General features: G+C 44.2%; 2 protein-coding genes across 3 annotated transcripts in view; one reads left to right on the plus strand and one right to left on the minus strand.

The window, feature by feature from the left end:
- The window catches only part of GTF3C4 (general transcription factor IIIC subunit 4), a 660,517-nt gene that overhangs the window by 99,118 nt on the left and 543,739 nt on the right, over positions 1-17,660 (plus strand). The window lies entirely within an intron of this gene.
- Positions 1-17,660, minus strand: part of MED27 (mediator complex subunit 27) — a 160,499-nt gene that overhangs the window by 84,770 nt on the left and 58,069 nt on the right. For both annotated transcript variants that reach the window (XM_069943620.1, XM_069943619.1), the window contains exon 3: positions 14,436-14,566. In XM_069943620.1, coding sequence (XP_069799721.1) covers positions 14,436-14,566 — 131 coding nt within the window. The remainder of the gene's footprint in view (positions 1-14,435; positions 14,567-17,660) is intronic.

The following is a 17,660-nucleotide window of genomic DNA, read 5'->3' on the forward strand; positions in this document are numbered from 1 at the left end:
ATGTCCAGACGAGACCCCCTTCCCCCCGTACTGCAGGAAATGGGGGTCCCTACCCATAATACAATGCTGTGGTGGTATAAAGACATTGAACCAGCAGGGGGTGCAGTGGAAGTGCTGAAAAAAAAGACCACTAGAAGTCTAAGCACAGGAGTCTAGAGGGAGGGGGCCCGGGGAGTCTAGAGAGAGAGAGGTGGGGCCCGGGGAGTCTAGAGTGAGAGAGAGGTGGGGCCCGGGGAGTCTAAAGAGAGAGAGAGAGAAAGGGGGCCCGGGGAGTCTAAAGAGAGAGAGAGAAAGGGGGCCCGGGGAGTCTAGAGAGAGAGAGGGGGCCCGGGGAGTCTAGAGAGAGAGAGGGGGCCCGGGGAGTCTAGAGAGAGAAAGGGGGCCCGGGGAGTCTAGAGAGAGAGAGGGGGCCCGGGGAGTCTAGAGAGAGGGGGCCCGGGGAGTCTAGAGAGAGAGGTGGGGCCCGGGGAGTCTAGAGAGAGAGGTGGGGCCCGGGGAGTCTAGAGAGAGAGGGGGCCCGGGGAGTCTAGAGAGAGAGAGGGGGCCCGGGGAGTCTAGAGAGAGAGGGGGCCCGGGGAGTCTAGAGAGAGAGAGGGGGCCCGGGGAGTCTAGAGAGAGAGAGGGGGCCCGGGGAGTCTAGAGTAAGAGAGAGGGGGCCCGGGGAGTCTAGAGAGAGAGAGGGGGCCCGGGGAGTCTAGAGTAAGAGAGAGGGGGCCCGGGGAGTCTAGAGAGAGAGAGGGGGCCCGGGGAGTCTAGAGAGAGAGAGGGGGCCCGGGGAGTCTAGAGAGAGAGAGAGGGGGCCCGGGGAGTCTAGAGAGAGAGAGGGGGCCCGGGGAGTCTAGAGAGAGAGAGGGGGCCCGGGGAGTCTAGAGAGAGAGAGGGGGCCAGGGGAGTCTAGAGAGAGAGGGGGCCCGGGGAGTCTAGAGAGAGAGGGGGCCCGGGGAGTCTAGAGTAAGAGAGAGGGGGCCCGGGGAGTCTAGAGTAAGAGAGAGGGGGCCCGGGGAGTCTAGAGAGAGAGAGGGGGCCCGGGGAGTCTAGAGTAAGAGAGAGGGGGCCCGGGGAGTCTAGAGTAAGAGAGAGGGGGCCCGGGGAGTCTAGAGTAAGAGAGAGGGGGCCCGGGGAGTCTAGAGTAAGAGAGAGGGGGCCCGGGGAGTCTAGAGAGAGGGATAAAAGAGTCTGAGGGGAGCTGGATATGTGATATATAAGTTACTGTACAATATAGCAATCAGCATGTGGTGTATAATGTATAGTAACTGTATAACCCTGATAACACAGCAGCAGCTGGATATGTGATATATAAGTTACTGTACAGTATAGCAGCATGTGGTGTATAATATATAGTACCTGTATAACCCTGATAACACAGCAGCTGGATATGTGATATATAAGTTACTGTACAGTATAGCAATCAGCATGTGGTATATAATGTATAGTAACTGTATAACCCTGATAACACAGCAGCAGCTGGATATGTGATATATAAGCTTTTTACAGTATAGCAGCGTGCGGTGTATAATGTATAGTAACTGTATAACCCTGATAACACAGCAGCTGGATATGTGATATATAAGTTACTGTACAGTATAGCAGCATGTGGTGTATAATGTATATTAACTGTATAACCCTGATAACACAGCAGCAGCTGGATATGTGATATATAAGTTACTGTACAGTATAGCAGCATGTGGTGTATAATGTATAGTAACTGTATAACCCTGATAACACAGAAGCTGGATATGTGATATATAAGTTACTGTACAGTATAGCAGCATGTGGTGTATAATATATAGTACCTGTATAACCCTGATAACACAGCAGCTGGATATGTGATATATAAGTTACTGTACAGTATAGCAATCAGCATGTGGTATATAATGTATAGTAACTGTATAACCCTGATAACACAGCAGCAGCTGGATATGTGATATATAAGCTTCTTACAGTATAGCAGCGTGCGGTGTATAATGTATAGTAACTGTATAACCCTGATAACACAGCAGCTGGATATGTGATATATAGGTTACTGTACAGTATAGCAGCATGTGGTGTATAATGTATAGTAACTGTATAACACTGATAACACTGCAGCTGGATATGTGACATATACGTTACTGTACAGTATAGCAATCAGCATGTGGTGTATAGTGTATAGTAACTGTATAACAGCAGCTGGATATGTGATATATAAGTTACTGTACAGTATAGCAGCATGTGGTGTATAATGTATAGTAACTGTATAACCCTGATAACACAGCAGCTGGGTATGTGATATATAAGTTACAGACAGTATAGCAGTATGTGGTGTATAATGTATAGTAACTGCATAACCCTGATAACACAGCAGCTGGGTATGTGATATATAAGTTACTGTACAGTATAGCAGCATGTGGTATATAATGTATAGTAACTGTATAACCCTGATAACACAGCAGCTGGATATGTGATATATAAGTTACTGTACAGTATAGCAGCATGTGCTGTATAAGGTATAGTAACTGTATAACCCTGATAACACAGCAGCAGCTGGATATGTGATATATAAGTTACTGTACAGTATAGCAATCAGCATGTGGTGTATAATGTATAGTAACTGCATAACCCTGATAACACGGCAGCAGCTGGATATGTGATATATAAGTTACAGACAGTATAGCAGTATGTGGTGTATAATGTATAGTAACTGCATAACCCTGATAACACAGCAGCTGGGTATGTGATATATAAGTTACTGTACAGTATAGCAGCATGTGGTATATAATGTATAGTAACTGTATAACCCTGATAACACAGCAGCTGGATATGTGATATATAGGTTACTGTACAGTATAGCAGCATGTGGTGTATAATGTATAGTAACTGTATAACACTGATAACACTGCAGCTGGATATGTGACATATACGTTACTGTACAGTATAGCAATCAGCATGTGGTGTATAGTGTATAGTAACTGTATAACCCTGATAACACAGCAGCTGGATATGTGATATATAAGTTACTGTACAGTATAGCAGCATGTGCTGTATAAGGTATAGTAACTGTATAACCCTGATAACACAGCAGCAGCTGGATATGTGATATATAAGTTACTGTACAGTATAGCAATCAGCATGTGGTGTATAATGTATAGTAACTGCATAACCCTGATAACACGGCAGCAGCTGGATATGTGATATATAAGTTACAGACAGTATAGCAGTATGTGGTGTATAATGTATAGTAACTGCATAACCCTGATAACACAGCAGCTGGGTATGTGATATATAAGTTACTGTACAGTATAGCAGCATGTGGTATATAATGTATAGTAACTGTATAACCCTGATAACACAGCAGCTGGATATGTGATATATAGGTTACTGTACAGTATAGCAGCATGTGGTGTATAATGTATAGTAACTGTATAACACTGATAACACTGCAGCTGGATATGTGACATATACGTTACTGTACAGTATAGCAATCAGCATGTGGTGTATAGTGTATAGTAACTGTATAACAGCAGCTGGATATGTGATATATAAGTTACTGTACAGTATAGCAGCATGTGGTGTATAATGTATAGTAACTGTATAACCCTGATAACACAGCAGCTGGATATGTGATATATAAGTTACTGTACAGTATAGCAGCATGTGGTATATAACGTATATATAGTTACATAGTTACATAGTTAATACGGTTGAAAAAAGACACATGTCCATCAAGTTCAACCAAGGAGGGGATGGATACAGGGAAGGGGGAGGGGTGATATGTTATACATATGCATCTATATTATTTTGGTCTAAGAACTTGTCTAGTCCTGTTTTGAAGCCCTCTACTGTTTTTGCTGTGACCAGATCCTGGGGTAGACTGTTCCACAGATTCACAGTCCTCATGGTAAAGAAGGTTTGTCGCCTCCGGAGATTGAACCTTTTTTTCTCCAGGCGGAGGCAATGCCCTCTTGTCCTTTGAGGGGGTTTTACCTGGAACATCTTTTCCCCATATCTCTTGTAGGGGCCATTTATATATTTAAATAAGTTAATCATATCTCCCCTTAAACGTCTCTTCTCCAGACTAAACAAATGTAATTCTTTTAATCTCTCCTCATAACTAAGATGCTCCATTCCCCTTATTAGTTTAGTTGCCCGTCTTTGTACCCTCTCAAGCTCTAGAACATCCTTTTTATGAATCGGGTTCCAAAACTGGACGGCATACTCCAGATGAGGCCGCACCAAAGCTTTATAAAGCGGTAATATTATATCCCTGTCCCGAGAGTCCAGGCCTGTTTTAATGCATGACAATATCCTCCTGGCCTTAGAAGCAGCTGACTGACATTGTGTGCTGTTCTGTAGTCTATTATCTACAAGTACACCCAGATCCTTCTCTATCAGTGACTCTCCCAGTGTAACTCCCCCCAGGACATATGATGCATGCGGGTTATTAGTACCCAGGTGCATAACTTTACATTTATCCACATTGAACCTCATTTGCCAAGTGGACGCCCAAACACTCAGTGTGTCTAAGTCATCCTGTAACATCTGCACATCCTCCATAGACTGTACTGTACTACAAAGCTTGTAACATCTGCACATCCTCCATAGACTGTACTGTACTACAAAGCCTGTAACATCTGCACATCCTCCATAGACTGTACTGTACTACAAAGCTTGGTGTCATCTGCAAAGATAGAAACATTGCTGTTAATTCCATTCTCAATATCATTAATAAACAAGTTAAACAGAAGAGGGCCCAGTACTGACCCTTGGGGTACACCACTTATTACCAGGGACCATTCGGAGTAGGAATCATTGACCACCACTCTCTGGGTACGATTATTAAGCCAGTTTTCAATCCAGTTACACATTAAATTTTCCAAACCGATAGACTTTAACTTACCCATCAGACGTCCATGAGGAACTGTGTCAAACGCTTTTGCAAAATCCAGGTACACTATATCCACAGCCGCGCCGCCATCCAGGCTTCTACTTACCTCTTCATAGAAACATATTAGGTTGGTTTGACAGCTTCTGTCCTTAGTAAAACCATGCTGGTTATCACTTATAATACTATTAGCCACTACATATTCCTGGATGTAGTCCCTTATAAGCCCCTCAAATAGTTTCCCCACAATGGACGTTAAGCTTACGGGTCTATAGTTACCTGGGGAAGTTCGAGAGCCCTTTTTGAAGATCGGTATTACATTTGCCTTACGCCAGTCCCTCGGCACAATACCAGTAAGCAAAGAATCACGGAATATTTCATACAAGGGTAGAGAAATTACAGAACTGAGTTCCCTAAGAACTCTGGGGTGCAATCCATCAGGCCCTGGAGCTTTGGTTACATTGAGTTTGTTTAATTTATCTTGGACCATATCTATAGTAAACCAGTTCAGTACATTACATGTGTTAGCAGCACTGGCCCCACCCACCTCAGTACTGGCCCCACCCACCACAGCTCCATCCTCTTTTGTATATACAGAACTGAAGAACCCATTAAGTAACTCAGCTTTCTCCTGATCCCCAGTTATTAATTCCCCGTCGCCATTATTTAGGGGTCCTACATGCTCTGACCTTGGTTTTTTTGCATTAATATATTTGAAGAATTTTGGGGGGTTCCTTTTGCTATCTATAGCTACCTGCCTTTCATTGTGAATTTTTGCTGCTTTTATTACATTTTTACAGGTTTTGTTGACTTCTTTGTAATGTTTAAATGCTACAGCTGACCCCTCTGATTTATATTTTTTGAATGCCCCTTTTTTCTCATTTATAGCCCTTCTAACCTCGGTTGTCGCCATGTGGGATTGGATTTTAACCGTTTATATTTGTTACCCATAGGAATATATTTGGCAGTACAGTTATTTAATGTGGATTTGAAGATTTCCCATTTATTAGCTGTATCCGTATGTGATAGCAGCCGCTCCCAGTCTATGCCCTGAAGTTCTGCCCTTAACCCAGGAAAATTGGCCCTTTTAAAATTAAGAGTTTTTGCCCTCCCAACATGTTTTTCTTTTCTACACTTTAAGCTAAAAGTCCCTATATTGTGGTCACTATTACCCAGGTGTTCATGGACAGTGACATCCCCAACCAGCTCAGCGTTGTTAGAAATAACCAGATCCAACAAGGCATCCCTTCTAGTTGGCTCCTCCACAAACTGGCCCAGAAAATTATCCTGCAGGAGGTTAAGAAATTCCCCCCCCCTTTGTGGTTTTAGCTGAACCGTGACCCCAATCTATATCTGGGTAGTTGAGGTCCCCCATTACCACTACTGTCAAGTGAGGAGTCCAGCCATGTCTCAGTCACACCAACCACATCAATGGACTCCTCCAGAACCAAGGCCTCTAGCTCCCCCATCTTGCTGGCTAGACTTCTGGCATTAGTAACCATACACTTTATATTACCATCGAGTTTACCCGCTACATTATAAGAAATAGGATTTATTACTGTGCTGTGGCTACAATCATCCTCACTGTTCATCTGCAACATATGGATCTCCCTATGTACTGGTCTTATCCTCCCCCCACAGGACCCTTCTCCTCCCACCTCATTGTTCTGTCCCCTCTCTAACCTATCTGCCACTACATTACATACTACATTGTCCTCCCTCCACATCCCTAGTTTAAAAACCCCTCCACCCCTTCTAGGATTCTCTCCCCCAGCACAGCGGACCCCCTTCCATTAAGGTGCAAATTATCTGCGGAAAACAGTTTGTACCCCAATGAAAAGTCAGCCCAGTGCTCTAAAAACCCAAACACTTCTCCTCTACACCATGACTTGAGCCATGCATTTAACTCCCTAAGCTCCCGCTGTCTTTCCTGCGATGCGCATGGCACAGGCAGTATTCCAGAGAATACCACCTTGGAGGTCCTCCCCTTCAACTTAGCAAGGTCCTCCCCTTCAACTTAGTAACTGTATAGTAACTGTATAACCCTGATAACACAGCAGCTGGATATGTGATATATAAGTTACTGTACAGTATAGCAGCATGTGGTATATAATGTATAGTAACTGTATAACCCTGATAACACAGCAGCAGCTGGATATGTGATATATAAGTTACTGTACAGTATAGCAATCAGCATGTGGTGTATACTGTATAGTAACTGTATAACCCTGATAACACAGCAGCTGGATATGTGATATATAAGTTACTGTACAGTATAGCAGCATGTGGTGTATAATGTATAGTAACTGTATAACCCTGATAACACAGCAGATGGATATGTGATATATAAGTTACTGTACAGTATAGCAGCATGTGGTGTATAATGTATAGTAACTGTATAACCCTGATAACACAGCAGCTAGATATGTGATATATAAGTTACTGTACAGTATAGCAGCATGTGGTATATAATGTATAGTAACTGTATAACCCTGATAACACAGCAGCTGGATATGTGATATATAAGTTACTGTACAGTATAGCAATCAGCATGTGTGTATAATGTATAGTAACTGTATAACCCTGATAACACTGCAGCTGGATATGTGATATATAAGTTACTGTACAGTATAGCAATCAGCATGTGGTGTATAGTGTATAGTAACTGTATAACAGCAGCTGGATATGTGATATATAAGTTACTGTACAGTATAGCAGCATGTGGTATATAATGTATAGTAACTGTATAACCCTGATAACACAGCAGCTGGATATGTGATATATAAGTTACTGTACAGTATAGCAGCATGTGGTATATAATGTATAGTAACTGTATAACCCTGATAACACAGCAGCAGCTGGATATGTGATATATAAGTTACTGTACAGTATAGCAATCAGCATGTGGTGTATACTGTATAGTAACTGTATAACCCTGATAACACAGCAGCTGGATATGTGATATATAAGTTACTGTACAGTATAGCAGCATGTGGTGTATAATGTATAGTAACTGTATAACCCTGATAACACAGCAGATGGATATGTGATATATAAGTTACTGTACAGTATAGCAGCATGTGGTGTATAATGTATAGTAACTGTATAACCCTGATAATACAGCAGCAGCTGGATATGTGATATATAAGTTACTGTACAGTATAGCAGCATGAGGTGTATAATGTATAGTAACTGTATAACCCTGATAACACAGCAGCTGGATATGTGATATATAAGTTACTGTACAGTATAGCAATCAGCATGTGGTGTATAATGTATAGTAACTGTATAACCCTGATAACACAGCCGCTGGATATGTGATATATAAGTTACTGTACAGTATAGCAGCATGTGGTGTATAATGTATAGTAACTGTATAACCCTGATAACACAGCAGCTGGATATGTGATATATAAGTTACTGTACAGTATAGCAGCATGTGGGGTATAATGTATAGTAACTGTATAACCCTGATAACACAGCAGCTGGATATGTGATATATAAGTTACTGTACAGTATAGCAGCATGTGGTGTATAATGTATAGTAACTGTATAACCCTGATAACACAGCAGCAGCTGGATATGTGATATATAAGTTACTGTACAGTATACCAGCATGTGGTGTATAATGTATAGTAACTGTATAACCCTGATAACACAGCAGCTGGATATGTGATATATAAGTTACTGTACAGTATAGCAGCATGTGGTATATAATGTATAGTAACTGTATAACCCTGATAACACTGCAGCAGCTGGATATGTGATATATAAGTTACTGTACAGTATAGCAGCATGTGGTGTATAATGTATAGTAACTGTATAACCCTGATAACACAGCAGCTGGATATGTGATATATAAGTTACTGTACAGTATAGCAATCAGCATGTGGTGTATAATGTATAGTAACTGCATAACCCTGATAACACGGCAGCAGCTGGATATGTGATATATAAGTTACTGCACAGTATAGCAGCATGTGGGGTATAATGTATAGTAACTGTATAACCCTGATAACACGGCAGCAGCAGCTTGTAGATACAGAATGGAGCTGCAGATCCCCATAATGCAGTAGCGTAGTACAACAGGCTAGACAAGAGAAGCACGGCTGCTGTCAGAGGTCTGTGAGGTCACAAGACAGCAATGGAGAAGGGGGGGTGTTAAGCATGGATCACGGAGGACAATGACAGAAACCTTTCTATACAGCAGTGTGAATGGCTGAGTATAAGTGCACGCCCATTATAGCAGCAGTGTGTATAGCTGAGTGTAAGTGCAGGTGCATTATAGCGGCAGTGTGTATAGCTGAGTGTAAGTGCAGAGACATTACAGCAGGAATGGAGAGGATGGGAAACACAAGGGCTAACAGAGACTGCAGGGAGGTATGAGCAGGGTAAATGTGAGCACAGTATAGCAACACTCTCTGTCTGGAGAGAGAGGGGTTAAAGCTATGAAGAGATAACCTCAACAGTCCTGTCCCCTGATGTAAGCCCCAGCCTGAAGTGGATCTGCTATGATTTGGAAGGTGAGGGAGACTTCCTGGGTCAGAGTACAGGGCTGTAGACCCCGCTATGCAGACCATGCCCCTACCCCAGTACAGGGAGCTCTTACACCAAGTTACTATTTTGAAAAACTGTGAGCTCTTCTTGCAAAACGCTCTCAATCTAAGTTCCTCCTAAACCAAGGTACCACTGTGGGTGCGTGTGTGTGTGCGTACGCGTGTGTATATTGTATACACATACATACACACACACACACACACACACACATATCCAGGCTGTATCTGGGACCCTCTGAGGTCTGAGCAGAAGAACAGCTGAAGACAGATAAGAGGATTAGAGCGCAGACTCCGGACGCGTCCTCACCCACCGCCGTTTGGGGGGCAAAACCAAGACTGACGTGCGCCCTAGTGTGAACGGCGTGTAAGGAGATTAGACAGAGATTAGCTCAAGTCAGAAGTCAAGGAAAAAATAGAGAATCTAATGCCGGGTCCAGACAGGAAAAAAAGAACATCCACCGGACAGGACTCAGTCTGAGGCCCTGGGGTCACAGGATCTCCGGGGGGCGCGTGTACAGTACAGTATGAAGTGGTCGACCATTATCTGGTGTATAGCGGCCATATTGGTGGTAACCAAGAAACCAATATAACTGGCATATAAATTATTGTTACCAATAAGAAGAGGTGGAGATGGCAATGAATATATATATATATACACACTAATCTCGAATCATAAAGAAGGTAACGGAAGGGCACTCACCCTAAAACGTAACTTTTATTGCAGATTCATAAAATCTTTTCCATCCTATTTGGGCGATGCAGACGCCAGCTACATGTGGTGAATAGACGTAACAGCCGTTTCATGCCTGACGTTTGACGTGAAACGGCTGTTGCGTCTATTCACCACATCTAGCTGGCGTCTGCATCGCCCAAATAGGATGGAAAAGATTTTATGAATCTGCAATAAAAGTTACGTTTTAGGGTGAGTGCCCTTCCGTTACCTTCTTTATGATTCAAGATTTATGATGACTTATTTCTGTTTGGAATGGAGCACCCCGTAATCCGTTTATATTAAGGGCAAAATCAACATACAGGATTTCATAATAAGACTATATTCAGACTGCGATTGTGCCGAGCGCTTTCTCTCATTACAGAACTGTTATATACACACTAATACACACACACACACTAATATATATATATATATATATATATATATATATATATATATATATATATAAACACACACACACATAAACACACACACATAACATCGCATGACGGGACCATAGGAAGGACTTATTATGTAACCATCACTAATCCCCCCCCATATGTAATCCGCTCAGCGTCCGTCATCACGCATTATATTCAGTCTCGTCTCCAGGATCATCACAGACTCATACAGGTCACCGCACTCATACATGGCCGACCCCGGTCTACTACTATACAGGAAGAGGAGGTCTCCCCCAATTACACAATACAAGTAATAGGGACATTACATCATATGTGACTGATATCAGCCGCTCCTCTTATAACGTTCCAGTACTGATATAACCTCCAGATATTACATCATATGTGACTGATATCAGCCGCTCCTCTTATAACGTTCCAGTACTGATATAACCTCCAGATATTACATCATATGTGACTGATATCAGCCGCTCCTCTTATAACGCTCCAGTACTGATATAACCTCCTATTACATCATATGTGACTGATATCAGCCGCTCCTCTTATAACGCTCCAGTACTGATATAACCTCCTATTACATCATATGTGACTGATATCAGCCGCTCCTCTTATAACGCTCCAGTACTGATATATCCTCCTATTACATCATATGTGACTGATATCAGCCGCTTCTCTTATAACGCTCCAGTACTGATATATCCTCCTATTACATCATATGTGACTGATATCAGCCGCTGCTCTTATAACGCTCCAGTACTGATATAACCTCCTATTACATATGTGACTGATATCAGCCGCTCCTCTTATAACGCTCCAGCACTGATATATCCTCCTATTACATCATATGTGACTGATATCAGCCGCTTCTCTTATAACGCTCCAGTAATGATATAACCAGAGACATTACATCATATGTGACTGATATCAGCCGCTCCTCTTATAATGCTCCAGTACTGATATAACCTCCTATTACATCATATGTGACTGATATCAGCCGCTCCTCTTATAACGCTCCAGTACTGATATAACCTCCAGATATAACATCATATGTGACTGATATCAGCCGCTCCTCTTATAACTCTCCAGTACTGATATAACCTCCAGATATTACATCATATGTGACTGATATCAGCCGCTCCTCTTATAACGCTCCAGTACTGATATAACCTTCTATTACATCATATGTGACTGATATCAGCCGCTCCTCTTATAACGCTCCAGTACTGATATAACCTCCTATTACATCATATGTGACTGACATCAGCCGCTCCTCTTATAACGCTCCAGTACTGATATAACCTCCTATTACATCATATGTGACTGATATCAGCCGCTCCTCTTATAACGCTCCAGTACTGATATAACCTCCTATTACATCATATGTGACTGATATCAGCCGCTCCTCTTATAACGCTCCAGTACTGGTATAACCTCCTATTACCTCCTGTGTATTCCTATTTACAGCAGTAGAGAGCAGCCCGGGCAGCATTACCTGCTCAGCTGATACAATGGTGAAACAACAGTGAGTTGGTATGATCGGAGGGGAAGTTGGGGAAGACCAGAGTGGAAGAGGGGAGGGCTGCGATAAGGAATGGGGGTTGGTCTGCTAGAGCATGATGGGAGTTTTAGTTTAGCAACAGCTGGAGACCCACAGGTTGAACACTGCCCTAATGTGCATGGGGTCTGTCACTGCACAATGGCGGCTGTAGTTCTTTGCACTCTAGAATGTTATAGGAACCCTATGGGGGCGGGGCATGACAGACACAGAGATCACCTTTCATTCCCCGCCTCTTAACGTGGATGCTCCCCTTTAAGGGCCCTTGCACACAGAGTAAGAGAGGCTGATCCGTACGGCGGATTCATGCTCATTCTTTGAGCAGAAAGCAGACGCGTAAGAGAAGTCCCATTGAAGCAAAAAGGAAGGCAGAATGACAAGCGGAATCCCCGCCACGGATTCCGTTCAGAAATTCTGCCTCTTTTACTCTGTGTGCAAGGGCCCTAAGGGAGTGTCAAAAAATCTTTCAAATCAATTAATGTTAGAAAGTTATACCGATTTGTAATTTACTTCTGTTAAAAAATCTTTAATCTTCCAGTACTTATCAGCTGCTGTATGTCCTGCAGGAAGTGGTGTATTCTCTCCAGTCTGACACTGTGCTCTCTGCTGCCACCTCTGTCCATGTCAGGAACTGTCCAGAGCAGGAGAGGTTTTCTATGGGGATTTGCTGCTGCTCTGGACAGATCCTGACATGGACAGAGGTGGCAGCAGAGAGCACTGTGTAAGTCTGAAGAGAATACACCACTTCCTGCAGGACATACAGCAGCTGATAAGTACTGGAAGATTGGAGATTTTTTTTAATATAAGTAAATTATAAATCTCCAGCACCAGTTTATTTGAAAGAATTTTTTTGGATGAACCACCGCTTTAAGCAGAGGCTGGGGATGATGGAGCGGGTGTATAAGGCTGTCCCTGTGGGCCGTGCCTGAGCCGCCTCATAATGAAAGGTATAGGCGGCAGATCTGCTTCTTATTAGTTCAGCCCTGGCCTTGTACAAACACCCATCTCCGCCAGCTGCAAATGCAAACACTGTTTTAATTTTTAATTATGGCGTGCGGTGCGGAGAGGAGCGGGGACGCGGGCGGGGGGATTACCGCTTCATTACAGGTGATCTGCACCCTAGCCTGACAATATTGCAAGTTAATGCTCTGCAATAAGATGGAGGAGTCGGTGGTGAGACCCCTGGAGAGAGGAGACGCAAAGTACAAGAAGAAACTAAAGAATCAGAGACTGCACTTCATCACCGAGCATGACTATATGTGCAGGGGTCACCTCATAGAGAGCGCCGGAAACGTCCTCTAATTCGGACGGGGGGATGGCCCGAGCGGGGGTACCAAGTGCCCCAACTAGAGGGACACCGTTTTATACCTGTGCTTTAAAGCTTAAAGGGGAACTTTTGCAATTTTTTTTTCTTTAAAACCAACTTGTGTTAGAAACTTATACAGATTTGTTATTTACTTCTTTTTAAAAATCTCCAATCTTCCAGTACTTCTCAGCTGCTGTATGTCCTGCAGGAAGTGGTGTATTCTCTCCAGTCTGACACAGTCTCTCTGCTGCCACCTCTGTCCATGTCAGGAACTGTTCAGAGAAGCAGCAAATCCCCATAGAAAACCTCTCCTGCTCTGGACAGTTCCTGACATTGACAAAGGTGGCAGCAGAGAGCACTGTGTCAGAAAGGAGAGAATACAACACTTCCGGCATGACATACAGCAGCTGAAAAGTACTGGAAGATTGGAGGTTAGGAAATAGAAGTAACAAATCTATATAACTTTCTAAAACTAGTTGATTTAAAAAAATAAAAATAATTTTTTTTTTAGCCCTTAAACCTTCGGGGTCAATCATGGCCGCAGTCTCCAGATCAGGATTCCGGACACCATTTAAAAAGGATCATCCCAAAAGTATCTTAATGGTTGGTGAGAGTCCACCCACCCCCACAGATCATAAGAACAGGTGCCTGTGTACCCGAGTGATTGTACAGACACAGGGAACGTTTCATTCACTTACCATGAGACTGCCAAAGATAATGGAGTACTAGGGGTCGGACCCTCAACAATCTTAAGACAGGGGTCCCCCGGAACATGAAGCAATAGTGTGTGAAATGACCATTTACACATAGATGACTCAGTAGTTGGCTGTGGTTAGGAACCTTCTCAGGTCCCATTGCCCGCTCAGAATACATCCAAAGACAATGGTGATTTTAGGGGTCACTATTCTGTTTGGTCAACAATGTAAAAACACCCAAAGAGTCAGGTGCCAGCAGGGGGGGTCCTCAATGGTTTGCTCACAAGGGTCTCAGACTGGTAAGACACGGATAAATTACGGATTTACTCACTGAGGCGGGAGGACGAGGGTGGTGGGCTGAGCCTTGGGTCTCCTCTTGGCCGACACTCCCATCTGGTTGGCAGAGCGCTTCAGCGACTGCTGGTTCAGAAGGCCGGAGGCGAGGCCAGCGTGGTACTGCAACTGGGGGACAAAGGAGAAACACTGGTTATAATCCGGAGAAGATATCAAACCGAGGCAAAGAGTATACAGCACAGCCAGGTTAGGTCAACCAGCATGGCCGCCGTGACCCAGAGGGAGGGGATGTATCTGATATGATTAGGGATGTGTGTGCAGTATGGCTGCCGAAGACAACATCACCTGCGGACAGTCCCCCGGGGACCCCAGAGGAGTCCGGAGAGACAGGGCCGCTACATACTCCCTGCAGGGTAACCCTGTGGCTTCCATTAGTCTGAATGAGGCCGGTAAGGACGACGGTCACACAGCACAATCACCGGGGAGAGGACATATATATACACGGCTACAAAGAGACAAGTAAACTTATACATATCTACTAATACACATCCAAAAGTCTGACATGGCTGATAACAGGGAGTAGCAGCCTGCAATCATCACACACAGTACTGGCAGCAGGGTCAGGGCTGGATATCTGTCCCAGGAAAGGCGACCACCGCGGCCGAGGAGAGACAAAGCAGAAACATCTCAGAGGCGGCACAACGAGGATCCAACAGGACCTCATATCCATGATGGCCTCGCTCTGCACCCATGACGGCCATACTCTGCACATACCATGGGGTCCATCTTATCCATAACAACCTGACTCTGCACCCACGAAGACCTCGCTCCGGACCTATGAGGGTGTCGCTCTTATCCACAACTGTTCACTCTGCACCCACGACGGCCATACTCTGCACATACCATGGGGTCGCTCTTATCCATAACAACCTGACTCTGCACCCACGAAGACCTCACTCCGGACCCATGAGGGTGTCGCTCTTATCCACAACTGTTCGCTCTGCAGCCACGACGGCCATACTCTGCACATACGAGGGTCGCTCATATCCACGACGACTTTGCTCCGCACTTATGAGGGTGTTGCTCTTATCCACGACTGCTCACTCTGCACCCACAACAACCTGACTGTGCACCTATGATGACCTCGCTCTGCACCCATGAGGGTGTCGCTCTTACCCATGAAGGCCTGGTGCTGCACCCACAACAGCTTCACTTTGCACCCACGATGGCCCCGCTCTGCATCAATGACATCCCCACAAGTCAGTGTCGCTCTCGTCCATGACAGCCTCGCTCACTCTGTTCACACTCTTCATTAAGTGAAGGCCGCGCAGAGTGATGGAGACCGGGACTGTATAATGAATGCGGGAACTGAAGGTTCGGGCAAGTTCAGGCGGAAAACGAGTAATTGACATCAGTGACAGATGAAAGATTCTCTTTTATATTTAGGAATAGGAAGGAGCGGCGCCAATTATATCCCGGCCGCAATGGCATGGGGAAGCGGCTACAGGCCAGTGCATAATGTGCTCCTGCCGCTCTCATGGCTTCCAGGCAGGCGTCCTATAGACGGCTCCTCTAACACCATGCTTCCTCTGTTCACATTTCCTGCCTGGGGGGCCGATCGTCTCAAGATCCAAACCCTTTCTAATGTCAGGAACAGCAATTCCTTAGCACAGAGGCGGCTGCAGCGATACGAGCAACGTAGGAGACGATATTAAAGGGAACCGCCACCCTCAAGATTAGGCCTTCTGTAATACTCCATCAAAGATCAACCTGGTGCAACTCTATCCTCTAATTCTTTTATAAAGGGGTATTCTGCTCAGACATAACTTTCCATATGTTGCTGCCCATGGACAGACTAACAATTCCTTCCATAATTGTTATTACTATTCAGTCTCCTTTGCCAGTTCTCAGCTGCTGCTTTCTGCTGAAGACACAAAGATCTGTGTGTGAGCTTTTCTCTCTGTCTCCCCTCCCTTCTGAGACAGCTGATGTAAACAAGTCTCTGGCCGGCTTTATCTGCAACTTTGTATATTCTTTGTAATGCCAGGAGGGATACTCACTGTGAGTTCATCAGCAACTTGAACTCAGAATAATCCTCCTAACATTACAAAGAAGCTAAAATGTTGCAGATACAGCCAGGCAGGGACTTGTTTACATCAGCTGTCTCAGATGGGAGGAGGGAGGAGAGAGAAAAGCTCACAAACAGATTTTTGTGTCAGCAGCAGCTGAGAACTAGGGGAAGGAGACTGAATAGATAATAACAGGTATGGAAGGAATTGTTAGTCTCACCATGGACAGCAACATATCAGAAGTTATGTCTGAGTGGAATGCCCCTTTAAGGGGCAACGGTGCAATGACTCTTTAGAACAGGGATGGGAAATCTTCATTACTCAAGCTGTTGCAAAACTATAAAACTATAATGATGGGAATTGGAGTTTTGCAACAGCTGGAGGGTTGAAGGTTCCCCATCCCTGATCTAGAAGGAGGGCCATAATGCGAGGGGCAAAAAACAAGGTATTATTTTAGGCTGTCCGACATTAGTCTGTGTTCACACCACAGTCAGAACTGACCATAAGATTAGCACAGTGTGACATCTCAATAGAACACAACAAATTTAAGCAGATACTTTCACGTCTTATGGGTTTTAGACAGTTCTGCACCGAAGGGGTGTGGCTGAGCCATGAAGAGCAAGATCAACCAATCGTATCTTCTCATCCCTGCTCATGGGCGGAGCCATTAATAACCTTCATGCTATTCAGGCTCTGTGCTCCGGCAGGGCCATAAAGCGTTCCTTCACGTTCCTGCTCCGGATATCGAGCTCGATGCTTCAGGTAATGGATTTTACTTATCTATTCCATCTGCCTGCATGTAAAGTGTATGGAGAGATAGTCTGTCAGGGATGGGGAACAAATCTAAACTAAAATTAAAATTTGGCCCAAAAATGTATTTCCCCTCAATGGAAAAATCTATAACAAAAATTAAAAAAGAGGAATGTCTAAAAATATCAGCGACTGGAGGCTTCGATCTTAGGGAATCTGCAATCAGAGCGCTATGGAATTACTAGGGAGACAGCTTGGCAGAATTCACACTCTGGAATGTTCCTTTCGCTTCTTCTCTGATCTTTTCTCGATGCGGCATATTAAAAAGATGGCAGTGGGGAGATCAGCCGCTTAATAGGCAGATGGATATGGCGGAATTAAAGAAAGATGTCTGCACAGGAACGGGGGATCAGGAGCAAAGCTCACAAAGTTCTGATATGAAA

Source organism: Dendropsophus ebraccatus, chromosome 10 (assembly GCF_027789765.1).
Source record: "Dendropsophus ebraccatus isolate aDenEbr1 chromosome 10, aDenEbr1.pat, whole genome shotgun sequence".
Classification (NCBI taxonomy): Eukaryota; Metazoa; Chordata; class Amphibia; order Anura; family Hylidae; genus Dendropsophus; species Dendropsophus ebraccatus.